The sequence below is a fragment of the Anser cygnoides genome, chromosome 21, assembly GCF_040182565.1.
Source record: "Anser cygnoides isolate HZ-2024a breed goose chromosome 21, Taihu_goose_T2T_genome, whole genome shotgun sequence".
NCBI lineage: Eukaryota > Metazoa > Chordata > Aves > Anseriformes > Anatidae > Anser > Anser cygnoides.
This window is the reverse complement of record NC_089893.1, coordinates 2,173,427-2,189,993: the sequence shown is the minus strand read 5'-3', so window position 1 is coordinate 2,189,993 and position 16,567 is coordinate 2,173,427. Positions and strand designations below refer to the sequence as shown.

General features: G+C 54.2%; 2 protein-coding genes across 4 annotated transcripts in view; both read left to right on the top strand.

Moving 5' to 3' along the window:
* The first annotated feature begins 249 nt into the window (after window positions 1-249).
* Window positions 250-3,727, top strand: ATP5MG (ATP synthase membrane subunit g). The gene is made up of 3 exons (XM_066981115.1): window positions 250-409; window positions 532-692; window positions 3,542-3,727. Exons 1-3 carry the CDS (start codon window positions 346-348, stop codon window positions 3,638-3,640), a joined length of 324 nt encoding a protein of 107 aa, XP_066837216.1. The 5' UTR covers window positions 250-345; the 3' UTR covers window positions 3,641-3,727.
* Window positions 3,728-8,040: 4,313 nt separating this feature from the next.
* Window positions 8,041-16,567, top strand: part of KMT2A (lysine methyltransferase 2A) — a 50,667-nt gene continuing 42,140 nt past the window's right edge. For all 3 annotated transcript variants that reach the window (XM_066981368.1, XM_066981369.1, XM_066981367.1), the window contains exon 1: window positions 8,041-8,393. In XM_066981368.1, the coding sequence (XP_066837469.1) occupies window positions 8,049-8,393 (345 nt within the window). In that variant the 5' untranslated portion in view covers window positions 8,041-8,048. The remainder of the gene's footprint in view (window positions 8,394-16,567) is intronic.

The following is a 16,567-nucleotide window of genomic DNA, read 5'->3' as shown; positions in this document are numbered from 1 at the left end:
CTCTTTCCTGCCGCTGGGTGCGAGCAGCCGCTGGCTCAGAGCGGCGCAGGAGCCGCGCTGCCTCCCTCGGCAGGCCGTGTACGCGCCCCCGAGGCTCGCTGTAACCCCCCCGCCTTCAGGCCGTCCCTCGCCCCTTCCTCCCCTCGCCGCGCTGCGGACGGGACGGGGCCGGGCCCGGGCCCGCCGCGGTCTCGAACCGGGGTCCCCGGGACGCGCCGCGCCCGGCCCCGCCCCGCGCACGTGGTGCGGGGTCCTGGGGCCGCCGCGCGGGCTGCCCGCGGCGGGCGCCTGCGAGGCGCTGGTGCGCAGGCGCGGCGGGACCCTGCGGCGGGGTGACTTTGAGGCATGGCGCAGGCGGCGCAGCGGCTCGGGCAGCGCCTGGCGGCCCGCGGCCCCCAGCTCCTCAGCGGTGAGGCCGGGCGGGGCGGGGGGACGGGGGCGGCCGGGGTGGGGGGCGGCGGGCGGGGGCCGGGGCCGGGGCCGCCGGGGGGCCGCGCCTCACGCCGCCCGTCCTGCCCGGCCTCCCCCCAGCTGCCGTGGCGTACTCGAAGCCTCGCCTGGCCACGTTCTGGTACTACGCCAAGGTCGAGCTCGCGCCGCCGACCCCCGGAGAGATCCCCAAGGCCATCGACAGCATGAAGGCCCTGGTCAGGAGCTTCCAGTCCGGCCGCCTGGCGCAGCTCACCGTCAAGGTAACCGCGGGACAAGGGAGCGGGTGCGCGGCGTGCTGCTCGTCGGGCATACGGGCGGCTCTCGTCAGGGATACAAGCGGCTCTCGCCAGGCGTACCCGGCCCAGACCTAACCGGGGCTGTTCCTGGCGCTGTACTCGTTCAGTCAGACACGGGCAGCTCGCAGCCTGGGAATTTCCTTCGTGTGCCCTTGCAGAGCCAGAGGTTGATCTTCGTGGTTTGCATCTACCGCTGTCTTTCTGTCACCGGTGTATCTGAATGCGACCTTTGAGTCTCTTAATTGCTGTTACGTGGCTAGTATTGCGAACAGTAAGGCGTTAAAACTCTTTATCCATTTTCTCCTCTCTGGTATCTGTTAAGAGCGTTTCGAGCTGTATTTAACTTCCAGAGCATTACATTGGGGTGAGGCTTAGGATCTGTCTGTTCTGAACAGTTCTGGTTAGGCTTAAATTACAGGCAAAGACAGCGCCTGCCTTGGGATGTTGCCTACAAAGATGGTATTTTATGGCTAGTAATTTATGGAGAGGTGAGCTTTAATGTGTATGGCTCGTGCTATCCTTGAGGAGTTCCTGCTCCAGCTGGACAACCTCTAGTTCTGCTTATCTCGTTAGTCCTCGTGCGCTGCAGTCTGAGACGGGCTGCTGTCTGTTTCTAGCACGCTACAAGCACACTAAGGCCCTGTCTAAGTGCCTGTGTGTCCACCAGGGAGCTGAGACTGCATTTGGGTCTTTCCAGTCTGTTAGCTGAAACAAAACCCTGCGTTTTGGCTGTGCAGGTGTTTTTATCTGTCACGTGCTCCCCAAACCAAAAACAGATCTTTAATAGGTATTAAAATCTGATCAGTGGGGTAACTTGGGGGCAAGAGGGAACAAGTCAGATAGCCAAAGTAAATTTGCCATCACTGGAGAATCCCTGCTGCTGTGGCTGAGGTTCTTGATAATGCTTGGGATCTCTCTAGCACATTAAGGCTTGTGTTATTCATTGCAACTATTTTATCGTATTCTCCTTCTCAGCTTATTTTCCTTGTGTCAGTTTCTGCTGTTAAATTGGGCCCTCTGCTGCACATCTTGACATACTCTTTTTCTTCTCTCAACCATGTATCCACGGACCTTTCCCTTTGTTTCTCCCCAGTCCTTCTAAAGAGGCATCCCGTTGCCTCAGTGCTCTGATTTTTTTTCTGAGGCTTTTCTGCCCCTTTTTACCTGTTCCCTGCAGCGAAGCTTGATCAGACAAGCTTGCTGTCTCCTCCTCCTGCTGCCTTTGTGGAATTCAGCTTGCTAAATGATCTCATCTGAACAGAGGATTTCTGTTGTCAGCCTTGTCTGTGAGGGACCACGTGTAGGAGTCATGTCCAGTACTATGATACCGTCTTTAAAACTCACACATGCGATTCACAAATACATTTGGTGTACCAATAAAATCTATGGCTTGCTCAGAGACAGTGCTGGGTGTCGCTGCACCCATGCCCAAATAGCACAATGTGAGATCAGCCATCGGTCTGGCGCACCAGCCCACCCCTGAAGACACGAGTAATGAATGAGCCTGAAGAAGATGAAAAGGCCCTGGCAAGTGTTTGTGTAGTGTTATGTACCTAGGCTTCATTTGCCCAGGAGGAAGCTTATTCCACACCCACAATTAAGACTGGACTTGCGCCCGATGAATTTCTGGTATTCCTCTCCAGAGCCCTGTAAATTCAACTATATTTAAGTTACCTTGTCTTGCATATGAGCGTCTTCTTTCGATTGTACTGAGCTCTTGTCTGGGCAACCAGCATGTAGCAGTCAGTCCATAGCTGTTGAGTACACTTCTTGTCAAGTGTTTATTGTCTCACAGTGTCCTTCCATGCAGATTAATTGGAAAGGGGGTGAAGAATGATGCTATTACAGAGGAAGCAGGTAGCACAGCTGAGGTCAGTATTTACTTGCTAGGAAAGGAACGTACAGGGGTGTTCTTCGCAAACCTCCCAGCTTTCTGTCTTTGTGATACTGTTCCCCATAGGAATCGCTGTGTGTTGAAGTCAGGTTTCTGAACCCAGTCACCTGGGCTGGCATGACAGCAGATATTTTGAAGATTAATCTTGTTTGGTACCAGACTTCCAAAAAAAATTACATATACAAAAATTTATCTTTTTTTTTTTTTTCTGGGTAAGCTGAGGGATAGAATAGTTCTGCTGCCTCTTCAGACTCTGACAATGGTAGTCTGTGAGCCATAGATATTCAGCGCACAGAGCAGTATTTTCCAAGACCTGGCTTCACTACTGGCATGCTAGCTTGATGTGCTTTGCTCGTGCCATAAAAACGACTGAGCTGCTGTCAGTAAGACTTGAAGTTCAAGGAATTTATGAGTCAAAAGTTGGAAGTGTTATAATATATGAGCTTTGTCTCAACTCTTCCACACCTGGACCACAGCTGTTCTGTCATCCCTCCTGGGCCCTTCATTATCTGTTCAAGTGAAGAGAGTGAGGTGACAGATCTGTAGGTAACAGCTGTGTCTAGCAAAAGCTGGACAGAGAGAGATGTGTCATCAGTCCAATACATTGCTTGGCCTTGAAATTAAATTGTTTCCTGCAGATACAGTTTTAGAAATTACCTTCTTAAAGGGCTCCAAAAAACCATGAATGCCAACTGAAGCTATATTTACCGTTTTAGAACCCTTGTAACAATGTGGCCTGTTGAGGTGTGGGTGAACATCATAAACACTAACTTGCGCATCTGCTTTTTGCTTAAACTGTCGTCTTGTGAATTGGATGACCACTTTGCTAGTCATGCATGGAGTTTGGTTATAGGAGCAAGAAAGGCAGCTGTTGCAGGAGCACATGTTCTGAATTGTGTTGTGTTTTTTTTTCTTTCAGGAAGCACTGAGGAACGGTTTGGTGGCCACAGAGGTGCTGATGTGGTTTTACATTGGTGAGATCATAGGCAAACGCGGCCTGATTGGATACAACGTCTGAAGACTCATCCTCAGTAATGCTGTTTACTGCTGTGGCCCTGAGCCTGTTAGAGCATCTACATAAATAAAGCCAGGAGCTGATGTAGAATTGTTGTGGTCTTTTTGTGGTGGTTGGGATGTGAGCCTGTCTCTGATCTGGCAACGTCACCAGTGGTGAACAGCTTCTCTAACGCGTAGCTGCCTGAAGGGCAGCCCCCTTCGCACATCAGCACGTGCTGGTAATGTGACTCACCTTCCTCTGCCCCTTCCTCAAAACATGAAACAGTATTAAAGCTGGCTTTGGTCAGCATTGCTGTTCATCGTTATTTCTGTACTAGTTCTTTGGCTAACTTCTGTGTGACGAGCTACAGTGTTATGGAAGTCTGGAGAGAAGCAATTTCAAACTGACCATACAAATGCTTATGCTTGTTTCTGAATATATGTAACATCCGATAGTGGGAACCTAAAAGAAATCATAGTATTTTAAGGTATCAAAAGATGTCTTGGCACTGTATATATCATGTGGTCTGTCGCATTGTTTTGCATAGTTCTGGTTTGTGGTGAAACGTGTGGAAGCCTTCAAAGGTAAGCAGACTGTACATGTTGTCTTAGCTTACAACTGGCTGAAAGTGTGAGCTGTCCAGATGTTCACAAACGTGCTCATTTTCAAACAACTTCTGTAGAACTATGTATAGCAACTTGGTAAGTTTAACTGCATTGCGACACAGTCCCCTTCTCTCAATGTTTTCAGAAAATAATTTGTAAAAGGAGGTCTCTGAAGCTGGCAGTCTCGTCTGAATGGGGCTTAACTGTTTTTATTGTCTTTACTGTCTTAGAAAATGGTCTTCAGTCAATATTGCTGCTTGTTGATACTGTCTTTGCCTTCCCTGGGACTGTTGCCAGCTGGTCCTTTGATGCTCTGGGCCTTGTGTTCAGCTCCTTGATGAACCTCAGCCCTCCAGCCTGGCCGCCCCTTGTGACTCTCGCAGCACTGGGGAGACTACAAGCAGTACAGAGTTTACTTTTCTGTCTGCAACAGAGACGATTCTCCCAATACTTCAGGCCAGTAAGAAGCCTCACGTGGTCTCTTGGGCTCTCTGTACAGGCAGTGCAGGTGGGACTAGCCGCTTCGCTTTTGGTCAGAGGAAGGAAGGTTATTGGAGGCAGCATGGGAAGCAGTGACAGACAGCAAGCAGCGCACTGGAGAGGTGCAACTGCCACTTTGGTTATTTTCCAGAACTAGCAAGTAACTGACTTTGAGTGGTACCGTGCCTGTGCTCCTGCTGACTGTGGGAACACAGATTTCAGATGCCACTGTCTGCTTGGCATCCCAGCAAGACTCCCAGCACACAGCACTTGCAAAGATGGGACCCCAACTCAGCGGCTGGGGGAGTGCCCTGAGGAAAGGGAACACGAGAGCCTTGGAGGGACGTGCTGATGTGCAGCACTGCTGCCACAGGCAGCCTCAGTCCTGCTCTGTGCTGGTGACAGGGTGCCAGCGGCAGAGTGCACGTGCCTGTCTGTGTCCCATCTGACAGCCCGGCGGTCTGGCAGGTAGAATTCATCACAGAGCAGGTAACTGCACCAGCCTGGGTGCTGCTGTCTGAAGGGAGGATGTGGAGGACCTCCCATTGCTTCCCGCTGCTCCCCACTCGAGTCTTGACCCAGAGTGGTACAAGGCAGCACAGGGGGGCCTGCAGAGAGCATGCCTCCCCGTCAGAAGGGCCGCAGTTCTCACTGCTGACAAAAAAGATGCATTGGCAGGAGACAGAGGCGTTTGAGATAGCTTTGAGCCAGCCAGCTGTGTGGCAAGCAGCTGCATAGCACAGGTCACAAGCTGAGGCAGCACAGGACCTATTCCACTTAGAGTCTAAGACACTCTGAGCCCTTTTTATGCAATGTTTGCCAGGCACTTCACGGCTGAAATCCTCACCACCTGTGACCAAGGTACCAGTCACCTCCACGTGACAGATGAGGAAGCAAAGGCTAAAAGAACTTGAGGGCTTCCATAGGTAAGTGCAGCAGGAGCTGGGCTTCCAATCTCCTGTCCAGGCTTCCTGCCGTGCTTTCATTTTCCCCTAAGTGCCTGTTAGGAGACAGATGTTTATGCCTGGCACAGCCAAGCAGCCACGGGCCTGGTAGAGCAGATTTGTAGCTGGGAATTGCTGGGCATTCCTGTTACTGCCTTTGCTGCTAAGTACTTTACTGTTTTTCACTTACCTCACGAGGTGACACTCTTAGAGAGGGCTGAAGCCTGATGCCCTGGCTAAACAGTGAGCACATGCGTGAGCAGGGATGTCTTCTCCCTGCTCAGCAATACCTATGCACGTTCTAGTGGGTCTTATGTGTTCTAGAGTTGACTACTCTGCTTCAAGTAAGACACAGAAGCGTGGCTGTCCACAGGCACTCAGGAAGGTCTCTGTCTCTCCTTCCGGCGCTGACTGGAGGATTGCATGCACGTCTCTTCACGCTGAGCGCAGCTAGCACATGCCTGCTGGTTGGGGGACCCACACAGCTGCAGGCTCTTCTAGGCCCTCAGCATTCCCAGAGCTGGGCCGCTGGGGAAATGCCCTCTCCAGGAGGAACGGCACTGGCATGAGCGGCTACACAGCTCTCCTGCCTCCTGTCCCCCACTGCTCTGCTCTCAGTGTCCAGGTACGTTGCAGGGAAATGTGGTGAATCCCCAATGGGGCTGTACGCGATGGGTCTGACGTGTACAAGGAGCCTGTTACACAGATAGCGCACAATTAATGTGCACGAAGGGGCTCATTTCTTCTGCCTCTGAATGACAGCCCTGTGACCTGTCTATCACTGGTAATTCCGCATTTCCTATCCCCACAACCCATCGCCCATCAGAGAGCTGTAAGGGGAACCTGTTGGGCCTCTCGGTGGGGGCTGTAGCACACTCACTACTGAGTGACCAGTTAAATGTGGGATTAAAAGCATGACTGTGATCCGCAGGTTTCAGGCCCCAGCATAAAGGAGCCTACCTGAAAGCAAGTCTGCAAGATCCTACCCCACTCAAAGCCTGGCCTGCCTGTGCCACATCTTCCTACCCAATGTGTGCTGCTCTCTGCAGCTTGAAGGCACTCACACGCAGGCCGAATTTGACATGAGTGGGCCCTGTGATGCAGCTTGCACACCAGTGCCGGGCTGCAGGGGCTGTCAAACTCGCTTCATTTGGAACATCAGATCACACTTGACTAGTAAAGGATGAGAGGGCTTGGAAACACTCCAGTCCCTTTCACGCTCCCTAGAGAGACAGAACCTGTCTTATTTTAATAGATGTTTTTTTCTCCTCCCTGGAAGTCCTAATGAGAAACCACCCCGCTCGTGCTCCCACGGCAGCTCCCTAGCCGTGCACCAAGTGCGAAACAAACAGAAACTGTGTCTGCAACCCAAAGGGGCTGGAGGAGCTTCTCTGTTTTCTTTAGCGTGGCAGCTATTGTTTGTTTGCTTTCGTGATTTGCAAGCAGCCTGCGATTCCTCTCCTCCCTAGCCCTTCTCTTCCTTCGGCTGACAACGGAGCCTTAAAGGCAGCAGGTATTTCGCAGGGGTTTGTAACGACTGACGCTCGGTGTCCGCGGCGTCGTTTCCCCGGGGGAACAAAGCAGCCGCTCGACCCCGCTTTGCAGCGCGGCACACCGGGGAGGTGACCGCGGGGAGCCGCCCGCCCGCTGCCACCGCCGCGGGGACCCGGGAGCGGGGCGGCGGCAGGAGGTAGGCGCCGCGCGGGGCTCGGGGCCGGGCCGGGCCTGCTCGCACCTACCTGCGGCGCGGGGCCGGGGGGGGCCGGGGGCGCCCCTCGAGGGCCGGGGCCCGCAGCCCGGGGCCGGCCGCGGGCGGTGAGCCGGGCGCCGCCGCCCCCCCCCCCCCCCCGGCCGGGCCGTGCCCCCGGGCCCGCCGCTCCGCGGGGCTCCCGCCCGCGCCTCGGCCCCGGGGCGGCCCCGCGCCCCGCATGCGGCCCGGCGCTATGCAGGGGGCTCGCGGGGCGCCGTACGCCTCGCGTATGCCCCATGCGCGGTCCCGGGCGCCGGCGGCCCGCGCCCTGGCTCGGCATCGCCGCCCGGGGTTTGCGGCCCGCCTGCGGCCGCCCCTCGCGGCAGCCGCGTTCCGGGGCCTGCGCGCGCGGAGCCCCGCGGCTGGATGGCGCCGCGCGTCACGGCGGGCGGCCGCGGCGGGCGCTGCGCTATGCAGGGCGGGGGGCCGCGCTGGGGTCCGCGCCCGGGACCCTGCATACCGCCCGGCGTTATGCCGGGCCGGCGCCGGCCGCGCACGGCTTAGGCGCGTGCCGGGGCGGCGGCGCGGCGGAGCCCCGCAACCTGCATGCGCGGCGCCGTTATGCAGGCCCCGCGCGGGCCGGCGGAGCGCTATGCAGGGCGCGGGGCGCGGCCCGGCCCCGCTCTCTGGCTCGTCGCCTCACAGTAAAGATGGCGCACAGCGGTCGGTGGCGCTTCCCTGCCCGGCCCGGCAGCGGCGGCTGGGGCCGCCGGGGGCTGGGGGGGTCCCGGCTGCGGGTGCCGGCCGTGCGCAGCCTGCGAGCCGCCGAGCCGGCGGCGGCGGCGGCGGCGGGCGACGGGGAGCGCGGCGGCCCGTGCTCCGGCGGGGCGGCGGGAAGCGGGGGAGGCGGGGCAGCGCCGGGCTCCGGCGGCTCCGGGGGCCCCGCGGCCGGGGTGGGACCCGGCTTCGACGCGGCGCTCCAGGTCTCGGCCGCCATCGGCATCAACCTGCGGCGGTTCCGCGCGGCCTGCGGGGCCGAGGCGGGCAGCGGAGAGGTGAGCGGGGCCGGCGGGAGGGAGGGCGCGGCGCGGCCCGGAGCGCGGGTCCCGCTCCGCCACATCCCCGCTCCGCCCCGGCGGGGGCACACCCCCTGCCCGCGCGGCCCCCGCCGGACACACCTACCGCTCCGCTCGGCTCCGCGCCGCTCCCCTCCGCGCCGCACAAAGGGCGCGCCCGGCCGCCGCCGTGTGCCCGCCGGGGGCGGCGGCGGGGGGCGCCGCGGGGAGCCGCGCGCGGCGGGCGGGCGGGCGGGCGGGGGGTGGGTGCCGGCCGCCCTCCGCCTCCGCGCCGCGCGGTCCCTCCCCGCGCACGCGACTTGCCGCCGGTGTCCTCCCCGCCGCCGCCGCCGCCTCCATTATCCGCCTGCCGCCGCCGCCTCGCCTGCGCCGGGCGCCGAGGCCGGGAGGGGGCCGAGCGCCGGCGGCCGCCCGAGGCGGGTGAGGGGGCGAGGGGCGCTCCCGGGACCGGCGGCGGGGCGGGGGCGAGGCGGGCCCGGCCTCGGCGAGCGGCGCCCGGGGCCCCGGGTGTCGCGCGGCACCTGCGGCGCCCCCCCGGAAGGATGCTCCGGGGGCTCCGCCTGCCGGGCGCGCCCCGGCCTCCACCGGCAGCGGACGGAGCCGGGGAGGCCCGGGTGGGCGGCAGCCGTCGGGACCGGGGGCAGGCGCTGGGCCCAGGCGGAGAGGCGAGATGTCGCCAGCCGGCCCCTCCCGGGAGCCCCGCTGCCGGTGCCGCGGGCGCGGGCCCTCCCCGCGCTCCTCCTCGCCGCCCGCGGCCGCACCTGGCGGCGGAGGCAGGCTCCGGGCAGCAGGGCTGGGGGAGAGCAGCTCGGCTGCGAGAAGGAGCCGCGCGTTTTGTGGTGGCGGTGCTTTGGGTTTTTGGGTTTTCGGTTTTTGGTTTGTTTTTTTTTTTTTTTCTGAGCTGTTCTTCTTCCTGCCTTCGTTTTTTAAGCCTTTCTAAGGCAGCCAGAGCAAGAGTAACAACAGCCCACCTACTGACAGAGCAGGGAAGACATGATGGGGCTGTGTTACCTACTGCGCGCTGCAGCGTTCTTTGCCAGTGCTTCGTGTTTTGCATCGCTCGCTAGCTGTGTCCTTGCTCTGGCAGGAAGATTCTCCAGCTCCTTTGTAAAGGGAGTGGGGTTTTGTTTTTGAAAGGCTCGTTCTGTCTCTGGTTTAAAGGCAGACTGTCAGGTGCAGAGCGTTCAAATCTGTGTTTTGTGTACCTTTTGCCCTTTTAAAAAGCAGTTGTCTTGCTTTTTCATTGCTGATAATATTGGACGCTATTAAAGCACGTACAAGAATATGGTTTACTTCTGGGCTTGTTTTCGGTGGTTTTTGGTAGGTAACGTGAAGCGGAGCTCAGTTGAACTAAAGCAGCTCTGAGCTGCAGAGTTCCTGGTCCAGCGGCAGCGATGCTTGGAGGGGGCTGGATTTACAAACTTAGAGCTGATCTGGAAACGCTGCTAACCTAGTAAACACGGCGATTGTAGCTTTAACTCGGACTGCCTGCTAGCATCCATTGTATTTAATACAAACACCTTAAAGGTAGCTGTTTACTGTATTTGTAAACTTCTCTGCTTATAATAGACCGGGTTGAATGGAATTTATCTGTGTCCATTTGAAAGAAGTTAGTGTCTCGTGAGTGTTAGTTCAGTGGCAACAATGACTGAAATCTGGCTAACCTACCTGACCACCACAGAGTTAACAACTTGAACAGGTTGTTTTTGTCTTTTTTTTTTTTTGGGGGGGGGGGGGGGGGGTGAGGTCAGCAACCTGTTGTTTCTTTTCTTTCCTTTTTTTTAGATGACACCAGATTATTATTTTCTTTTTTTTTTTTTGTTACTCCCACTGCGTTTACCTTAAAGCATACCTTTGCATCTTAGAAGTCTAAGACATCTTTGAAAAATCTGTGTCAGTTTCACGTTTAGGGCATCTTTGCTTCAAAATAGCTTAAATACGTTCTTGGCACTAGCCGCTAATGAAGAAAATGTCTCTTGGATCCTAAGATTTTTTTTTTTAGGTTTTCTATTTAGCTATTAAAACCTGTCAAATATTATATACAGTGGAAAATAAAATCTGTGGCTTGTTGTCTGTAGGTTGATGTTCATCTCACCACTCGTGAGCAGGGAAGGAGTAGACCCAGCATTCTTTTTCCTGCTGCGAAGTTGTGGTTTTCTAGTGTTGGGATGGAGCAGGAGCAGGTGCTCTTGAGCATTTGGGGTGTCTTGCAGCTTGGTTTGTCTAGTTGGCTCATTTTTCTCATTGCGGATACGAGGATGTTTCTTTCCTTCTCTGATGCTCTAGAAACAAAGTATTTAGCTGTGAAAAACCTAGTTCTCTTAGCTGTTGACTATGTGGGTTGGAGTCACAGTGAAGATTGCAGCACCATTGCTGGTCACCAGAAGTCCTCGGACAAGCTCTCCTCTCCTGCAGCACAAGTTTCCTAAGCGGTAGGAGCAGGGGATGTGCAAAGAGCTGCTGTACAGCTAGGGACTACGTGTGCGGGTGCCACCTGTAGTCTCTGAGGAGAGGGTGGCTGCATGTTTATGTTGAAATGGTGGAGGTCTGGTGCCTGCATGGTCCCTGACTTCGGACACAGCTGTCTCCTAATAGGGCACTTCCAGCAGTTCCCTACTTACTGCCACTTGTCGTGTCCCTTCGGGAGCTGCCTAATGACTGCACCGCTTACCTCCGCGAGGTGAGGGTCTTCCCTGAACTCGCCAGTCACAGCCTTCATCTGAGGTTGCATTCTGCAGCAGGAGTAAAGTCCTGATGAATAATTTGGGTTTAGTAACTCACGGCAGCCAAAGTAACGTGGAGGAAGCTGTGTTGTATTTTACATATATCTTCTGTCATGTTTTGGGGTGGTTGGTTTTTTTCCGAGTGGCATGTTGCGTTCTGGTCCTGCGTATCTGCTGAAATCGTGCATTAACGGAAAAATTTGGTATGATATAACAAAAAAGTAGAAGTCAAGAGCAAGTATTTTACTCAGTCTTTCTCTTGTCTCCTTGGACATTTTGTAGAACGTAGTGGACTTTATTTCTAATATAGAAGTATCTGAATTCGGGGATGTCACTGCATATCCCCCAGATTTTTGATGATTTTGTACGAATACTTCTGTTTTAGTTCAGTTTTTCACTGAGTTATCTTGAAACCAGCTAGCTTTAAGGGAGCAGCATTACGGTGTTTGACTTTGGCATAGCCGGAGTCGGCAGGGGGGATTTTTTGCTTAGTTAAACTATAACTGGTTGAAAACAGCGGCATTCGTAGAGCGTTATCCTTCTGCGTGATGGGAATGACACCCAAGTGATAAGGGGAATTTGATGGTGTTTTCTTGACTTGTCGTGTAGAATTTGTGACGAGGGAAGTTTGTGCAGTTGTTGTCTGTCTGCTGCGTCTGTCATTTTAGAGCTCCCTCCCCGTCCCGGAAGTCTCATTGGAGCTTTGGCTCATAAACGCTGTCGGCTGTCAGGTGTGCGGTGACACTTCCCTTCATAAACCTGCGCCAGTTCAAAAGTCAGCACTGAGCTGCAGAGCCTTGAGGTCTGAAGTGCAATACAGCAGCCCTGACAGTGTTCCTAGTAGCACTGCTGTGATTATACATGGACCATAATCTTTTATGAAGTCAGTGTTGGTCTTAGATGTTCACCGATGGCTGCCTTGTTTTGAAACCGCACCAGTTCCACGTGTTGGGAGGAGTGGCTTCTCTCTGCCTCAGTTATGCCGGAGCTGAGAGTACAGATTAGTTATTTTTCACGTGGGCATTAAAATTCTGTCTGCCTCGAAATTTTCTTTCCTAACTTAATGTTGAATGGTCACTGCAAAACTGCCTGGGTGTTTGAGCTGTGAGCGAAAGTGTGGAGTGCAGCCTGTTACTGGTAACATCATCGGTATGTATGGAGGAATAACAGTTCCTAGCTGTTGATGTGAAACAAAAGACACGGGATGAAGATTGTACAGATGTAGCCTGAGGGATGCCGGGTTCCTCGGTGCTTGCTTTCCTTTCTGAAGAGTTAGGAAGTCATTGTCAGAAGTGTGAAAATAAGAGCACACATTTTAGCCATCCTGTTTCCCAAATTCAGTCAGCGTTACCAAGTACTCATAACTCTCAGAGTATTGGTTTTGTGCAGTTTTTTGGAGAAGGGGAATTTGGGTTTCCCCATGAGAAGCTGCTTTTAATAAAGGTGGTGTCACTCCTCGCGGCGGCAGGTAAGGCAGCCTCAGACGGAGCAGCAACGCACACCGACCCCTTTGCTCCAGGGGCTTTTGGACGTCGCACTTCCTTCGACCGGAAAATTCACAGGGCAGATCCTTGCAGGATTATGTTGCACTGCCTTTTTTTATTATTATTATTTTTTATTGTAATAGGAGTGCCGTACTATAGATTTTACTGTATCAGATGTGGAGGAAATGGGAAAAAAAAAAAAAGTCTGGGTGTCTCTGAGTCAGTTGTTCATCTTTCAGCTTGCTTAACTGGCTTTGAAGTTCTTCCCTGGGGAGGCTGCGTCCTCCTGAGCTGTTCGGTGCGCGGGAGGCAGTGCTGCTGGCTTCCACAAGCGGGCAGGTGCTCCTCTGCTGTGCCCACACGCGAGGGAACGTGCCCACCGCAAGTTTTGCAGTTGTGATGTCAAAGCTTGCTGTTTGTACAGCTTTCGAGCAGCAAGAATTCCATGGAAAAAGGCACTGCCGTGTGTGAGGCAAGAAACTGCCTTGTCCTGAGAGGCAGGGAGGCATTTTGGTCAGGTTTCAGCTGTGTGTTGTTTCAATCAACAGAAACGTTGGAGGGAGGGGAGGTTCAGGTTGGAAGTGAGGAGACATTTCTGCTGAGGAGGAGCAGTCGGGCATGGGGACGGGCTGCCCAGGGAGTGGTGGAGTCACCGTCCGTGGGGGTGTTTGAGGAGAGGCTGGACTTGGTGCCTGGGGACATGGCTTGGTGGTGACAGTGGTGGTAGGGGGTGGTTGGACCAGGTGATCCTGGAGGGCTTTTCCAACCCTAATGATTCTGCAATTAAGGGACTTGGTTTTCTTGGTTCTGGTTGCAAACCAGCAAAAGTTTCCCACTTCAGCAGAGGAGTTTGCTTTCTCTTCTTGACCTGTCTTAGAGAGCACCCGAGTAAAATGCATGTGGCACCTACTGGAAGGCATCCTGATCTCCTCTTTAGGCCAAGGATTGGTTGGGAAAGGGCAGGCAAAGGGACTCGCCGGTGAGATGCTACACCTCGCTTCTCTGTTCAGCACTGGGGGCCACTGAGAGTGATGCTGGTGAAGGACGTGTGTTCTTGCAGATTGTTAAAGTGGGATGCTTCTTGGGCAGGTACATGCTTTGAGCTAGGTGGCCGTGCTGCATAAGCCTCTGAGGCTTTTCCGTTCCTGCATTTTACTGTCAGCACTGAAGTTCGTTATGGTTCAGCCCCCAGGTCAGCCCTGTGCGCAGCAGCGAGTGAGCCCTTAGGCATCAAGTTAGAGATGCCGCAAAAGGAATCACGGAAGGCTAAACTTTTTTCCACTGCGACAAGCTCGGAAACATAGCCCAGCCTTTGAAATACTTGAATAATACTTCCATGCTTTGCTGGGTGGCACGCGCTTCTTCAGAAGTAAAAGATGAGTTTGCTGTTGTTGAAGCTATTGGTGTATGTGGATGGGTGCAGCACCCGGAGCACAGCTCCAGTATCCAGTACCTCAGCCTCCTGCCTTGGTGTGTGTCTGGGCAGCGTGGTGAGTTATGTCTGCTTCTATTCAACAACAAGCTCGAGAATTCCTTCCTTCTCTCAGTTGTCCAAGTTCAGCTGAAGCATTGCTTTCTAAATGTTCATTGTGGAACCAAGAGAGAGGAAGGGATGTAGCTTGCCAAAAGCGGCATGTTGCCAGCGCTCTGTTAGATGTGGTCCGGGAGGCTTTGGTCTCACTTTTCTCTCGCTGAGTGTAAGGTAGATTTTTCTAGGCAATGGTCTGTCTGACCCTCGGTGGTGGTAGTGGTACTGGAAGCTCACTGCAAGCAAAACAAGAGCGTTTTTCAGGCGCTTTGAAACACGTTCCTGTTGTGAAACTGGAAATGAGAATTGTTCATATGGAGTATTGAGCGTAGAGGATAGCCTGAGCTGATGGAGCCGTGACTGTGGAATACGTGGTCTACTTGTGTTTCGTTTGTGGGCTGGTGTAAGTTCGTCCTCTCTGCTGCTTGCAGTTCTGGCTAGATAGCAAGAGACGAGCTGTATCGTTACCCCCTAACTCTGGATATTCTTAGTTTCCTTCTAGCATGCTGGCGGTACTGATCGTGCGCTCCTTAGCACTGTTAGAGTGGGGTGCTCGGCGCTTGAGCCCCATGCTTCTGCAATCAGCCATGGGCTGGGGACGGGAGAGCTGCCGTTCTGCTGAGGGCACCGCTGCCGCCCAGTAGCACGGTGTGCAGCACAGCTCTTCCCTGTTCTGGTCTGGAACACAGTCAAGCGTTTTACCTCGCGTTCAGGGCAGGTGTAGCTGCATCGGTGCTGTTCTGAGGCAAGGTCCCAGCTTAGCTCCCACATCATTCCCAGGCAGAGCTTCCAGATGTGGAATTAGTTAAAGAACGAAAGGCAGCTGGGCCCTCAGCCTAGCAAGTAGATAGCACTGAACCCAAATATCGTGCTGTCTGGTAGTGACGCTGCACCGCCAGTAATCGCTGGTGAAGCCTCTCCCTGAGTTACCAGAGGGTTCCGCCTCCGACTAAAGCTCCGAGTGCCCCCGGTGCTTGTCCCAGGGGCTGCAGTCTGCTGACCTCCAAGGATGCTCGTTCCTCCCAGAGCAGCCCGGTAGGTGTTGTGCTGTAGTGACCGAGCAGGCTCCTGAGTGGTCTCCTAAAACCAGCTCTTCTCTTTCCAAGAAGCTGAGGTGTTGCATAACTGGGGCCAAAATCAAAAGGGTGAATGGGAAGAGGAGGAAAACATTGTTCAAATAACTGCTTTAAAATTAAATAAACCTTTGTGAGAGCCGTTTGGGTCAGCTGCACTGCTGTTCGTAGAGTTTCTGACAGCTTTGGTGACGGTCCTCTGCAGCGTTACGAGTCCATAGTGCTTTGGGTCAGGCTGTTAGTCAGACACATCGGGACACCAGCACCTTCAGGACACTTGGGCATCTGGGGCTGGACTTTCCCCTGAGACCTTTAATCAGAAATTCTTTGGAAAGTAATTTCACTCAAGAGTGTTGTGGTAGATTGTGCTCAGATAGAGATTTGCTTGGGAGTTTTCTGTTCTTGCAGTAACTAGATGACTTCAAGAAAAGCCTTTGTTCGTCTGCTCGCAGCTCTGAGGTTTAGGCTGGTCTGGGTGGCTCGATGTTTGAGCGGGGATGGACGTGGGAGCTCTGCTGACCGCCAAGAGATCGCCCCTGCCTGCTCAGCGAGGTTTTGTGCCTTGCCCGAGAGGCGAGCCTTTCCTCCTCCCTTTATTTATAATCCCGAGTGACCTTTTGGTGTTGCATTATTCTTTCTCAGGTAAATGAGGTCATGTTCAAAACCATGATGGTTTTTAATCACTCTCCATCTGTCATGCTTGATAGCGACTTCTGAAAAACTGGAGTAACCGTTCCTGCTTTATTTGCCTCAGAAGTGAATTTTGCTTCTGACTGGGCGACTTAGCCTTGCACGTGCATGCTGGTGTTTCGTGGCCTTCTCAATCACTTCTCGTTCTGCGAAGTTACAAGGCCATCGTCCTAGGCTGTGAGAACTGCTGTGCTGAGGTCAGCGATACAGGCAGGAACATCACGGAACAAACCTGAATGACGTACGGGTCTTGCTGCTTCTGGTTGTAAATGAAGCCAAAGGATTATTTTTTTAATCCATTTATTTATCTATCTGTTTATCTATCCCATTGGAAAAGTAAGTTAGCAGGCAGAGTCATGGGATAGCCAGAGTTGGAGGGGACCCACAGCAGTGATCAGTTTGAGGATAACGCAGGTTCCACGTGTGGGTTAGGGCATACAACTGTCAAAAATAGAGCACACTCATTTAATAGCCTCAGACAAAATAATAGGATCCCAGATTTTTATTATTTTTTCAAAAGGCATTCATAGTAGCTACAGCAACTTAGAGGCAGATGCAGTTCAGGACTGTTGGACAGCTCTTCTATCTTACTTGCTTCATGGCCCCAGCCTCCAAATATTTGTAGAGAAATTGTCTCTTTCGTAGTTGGGTTGGT

Bases quoted from the DNA above. Each gene is read 5' to 3' on its own strand.
- ATP5MG (XM_066981115.1), top strand. From the start codon at position 346: ATGGCGCAGGCGGCGCAGCGGCTCGGGCAGCGCCTGGCGGCCCGCGGC. The intron at 410-531 runs GTGAGGCCGGGC...GCCTCCCCCCAG, and splicing joins CGGCCCCCAGCTCCTCAGCG to CTGCCGTGGCGTACTCGAAG. The intron at 693-3,541 runs GTAACCGCGGGA...TTTTTCTTTCAG, and splicing joins TGGCGCAGCTCACCGTCAAG to GAAGCACTGAGGAACGGTTT.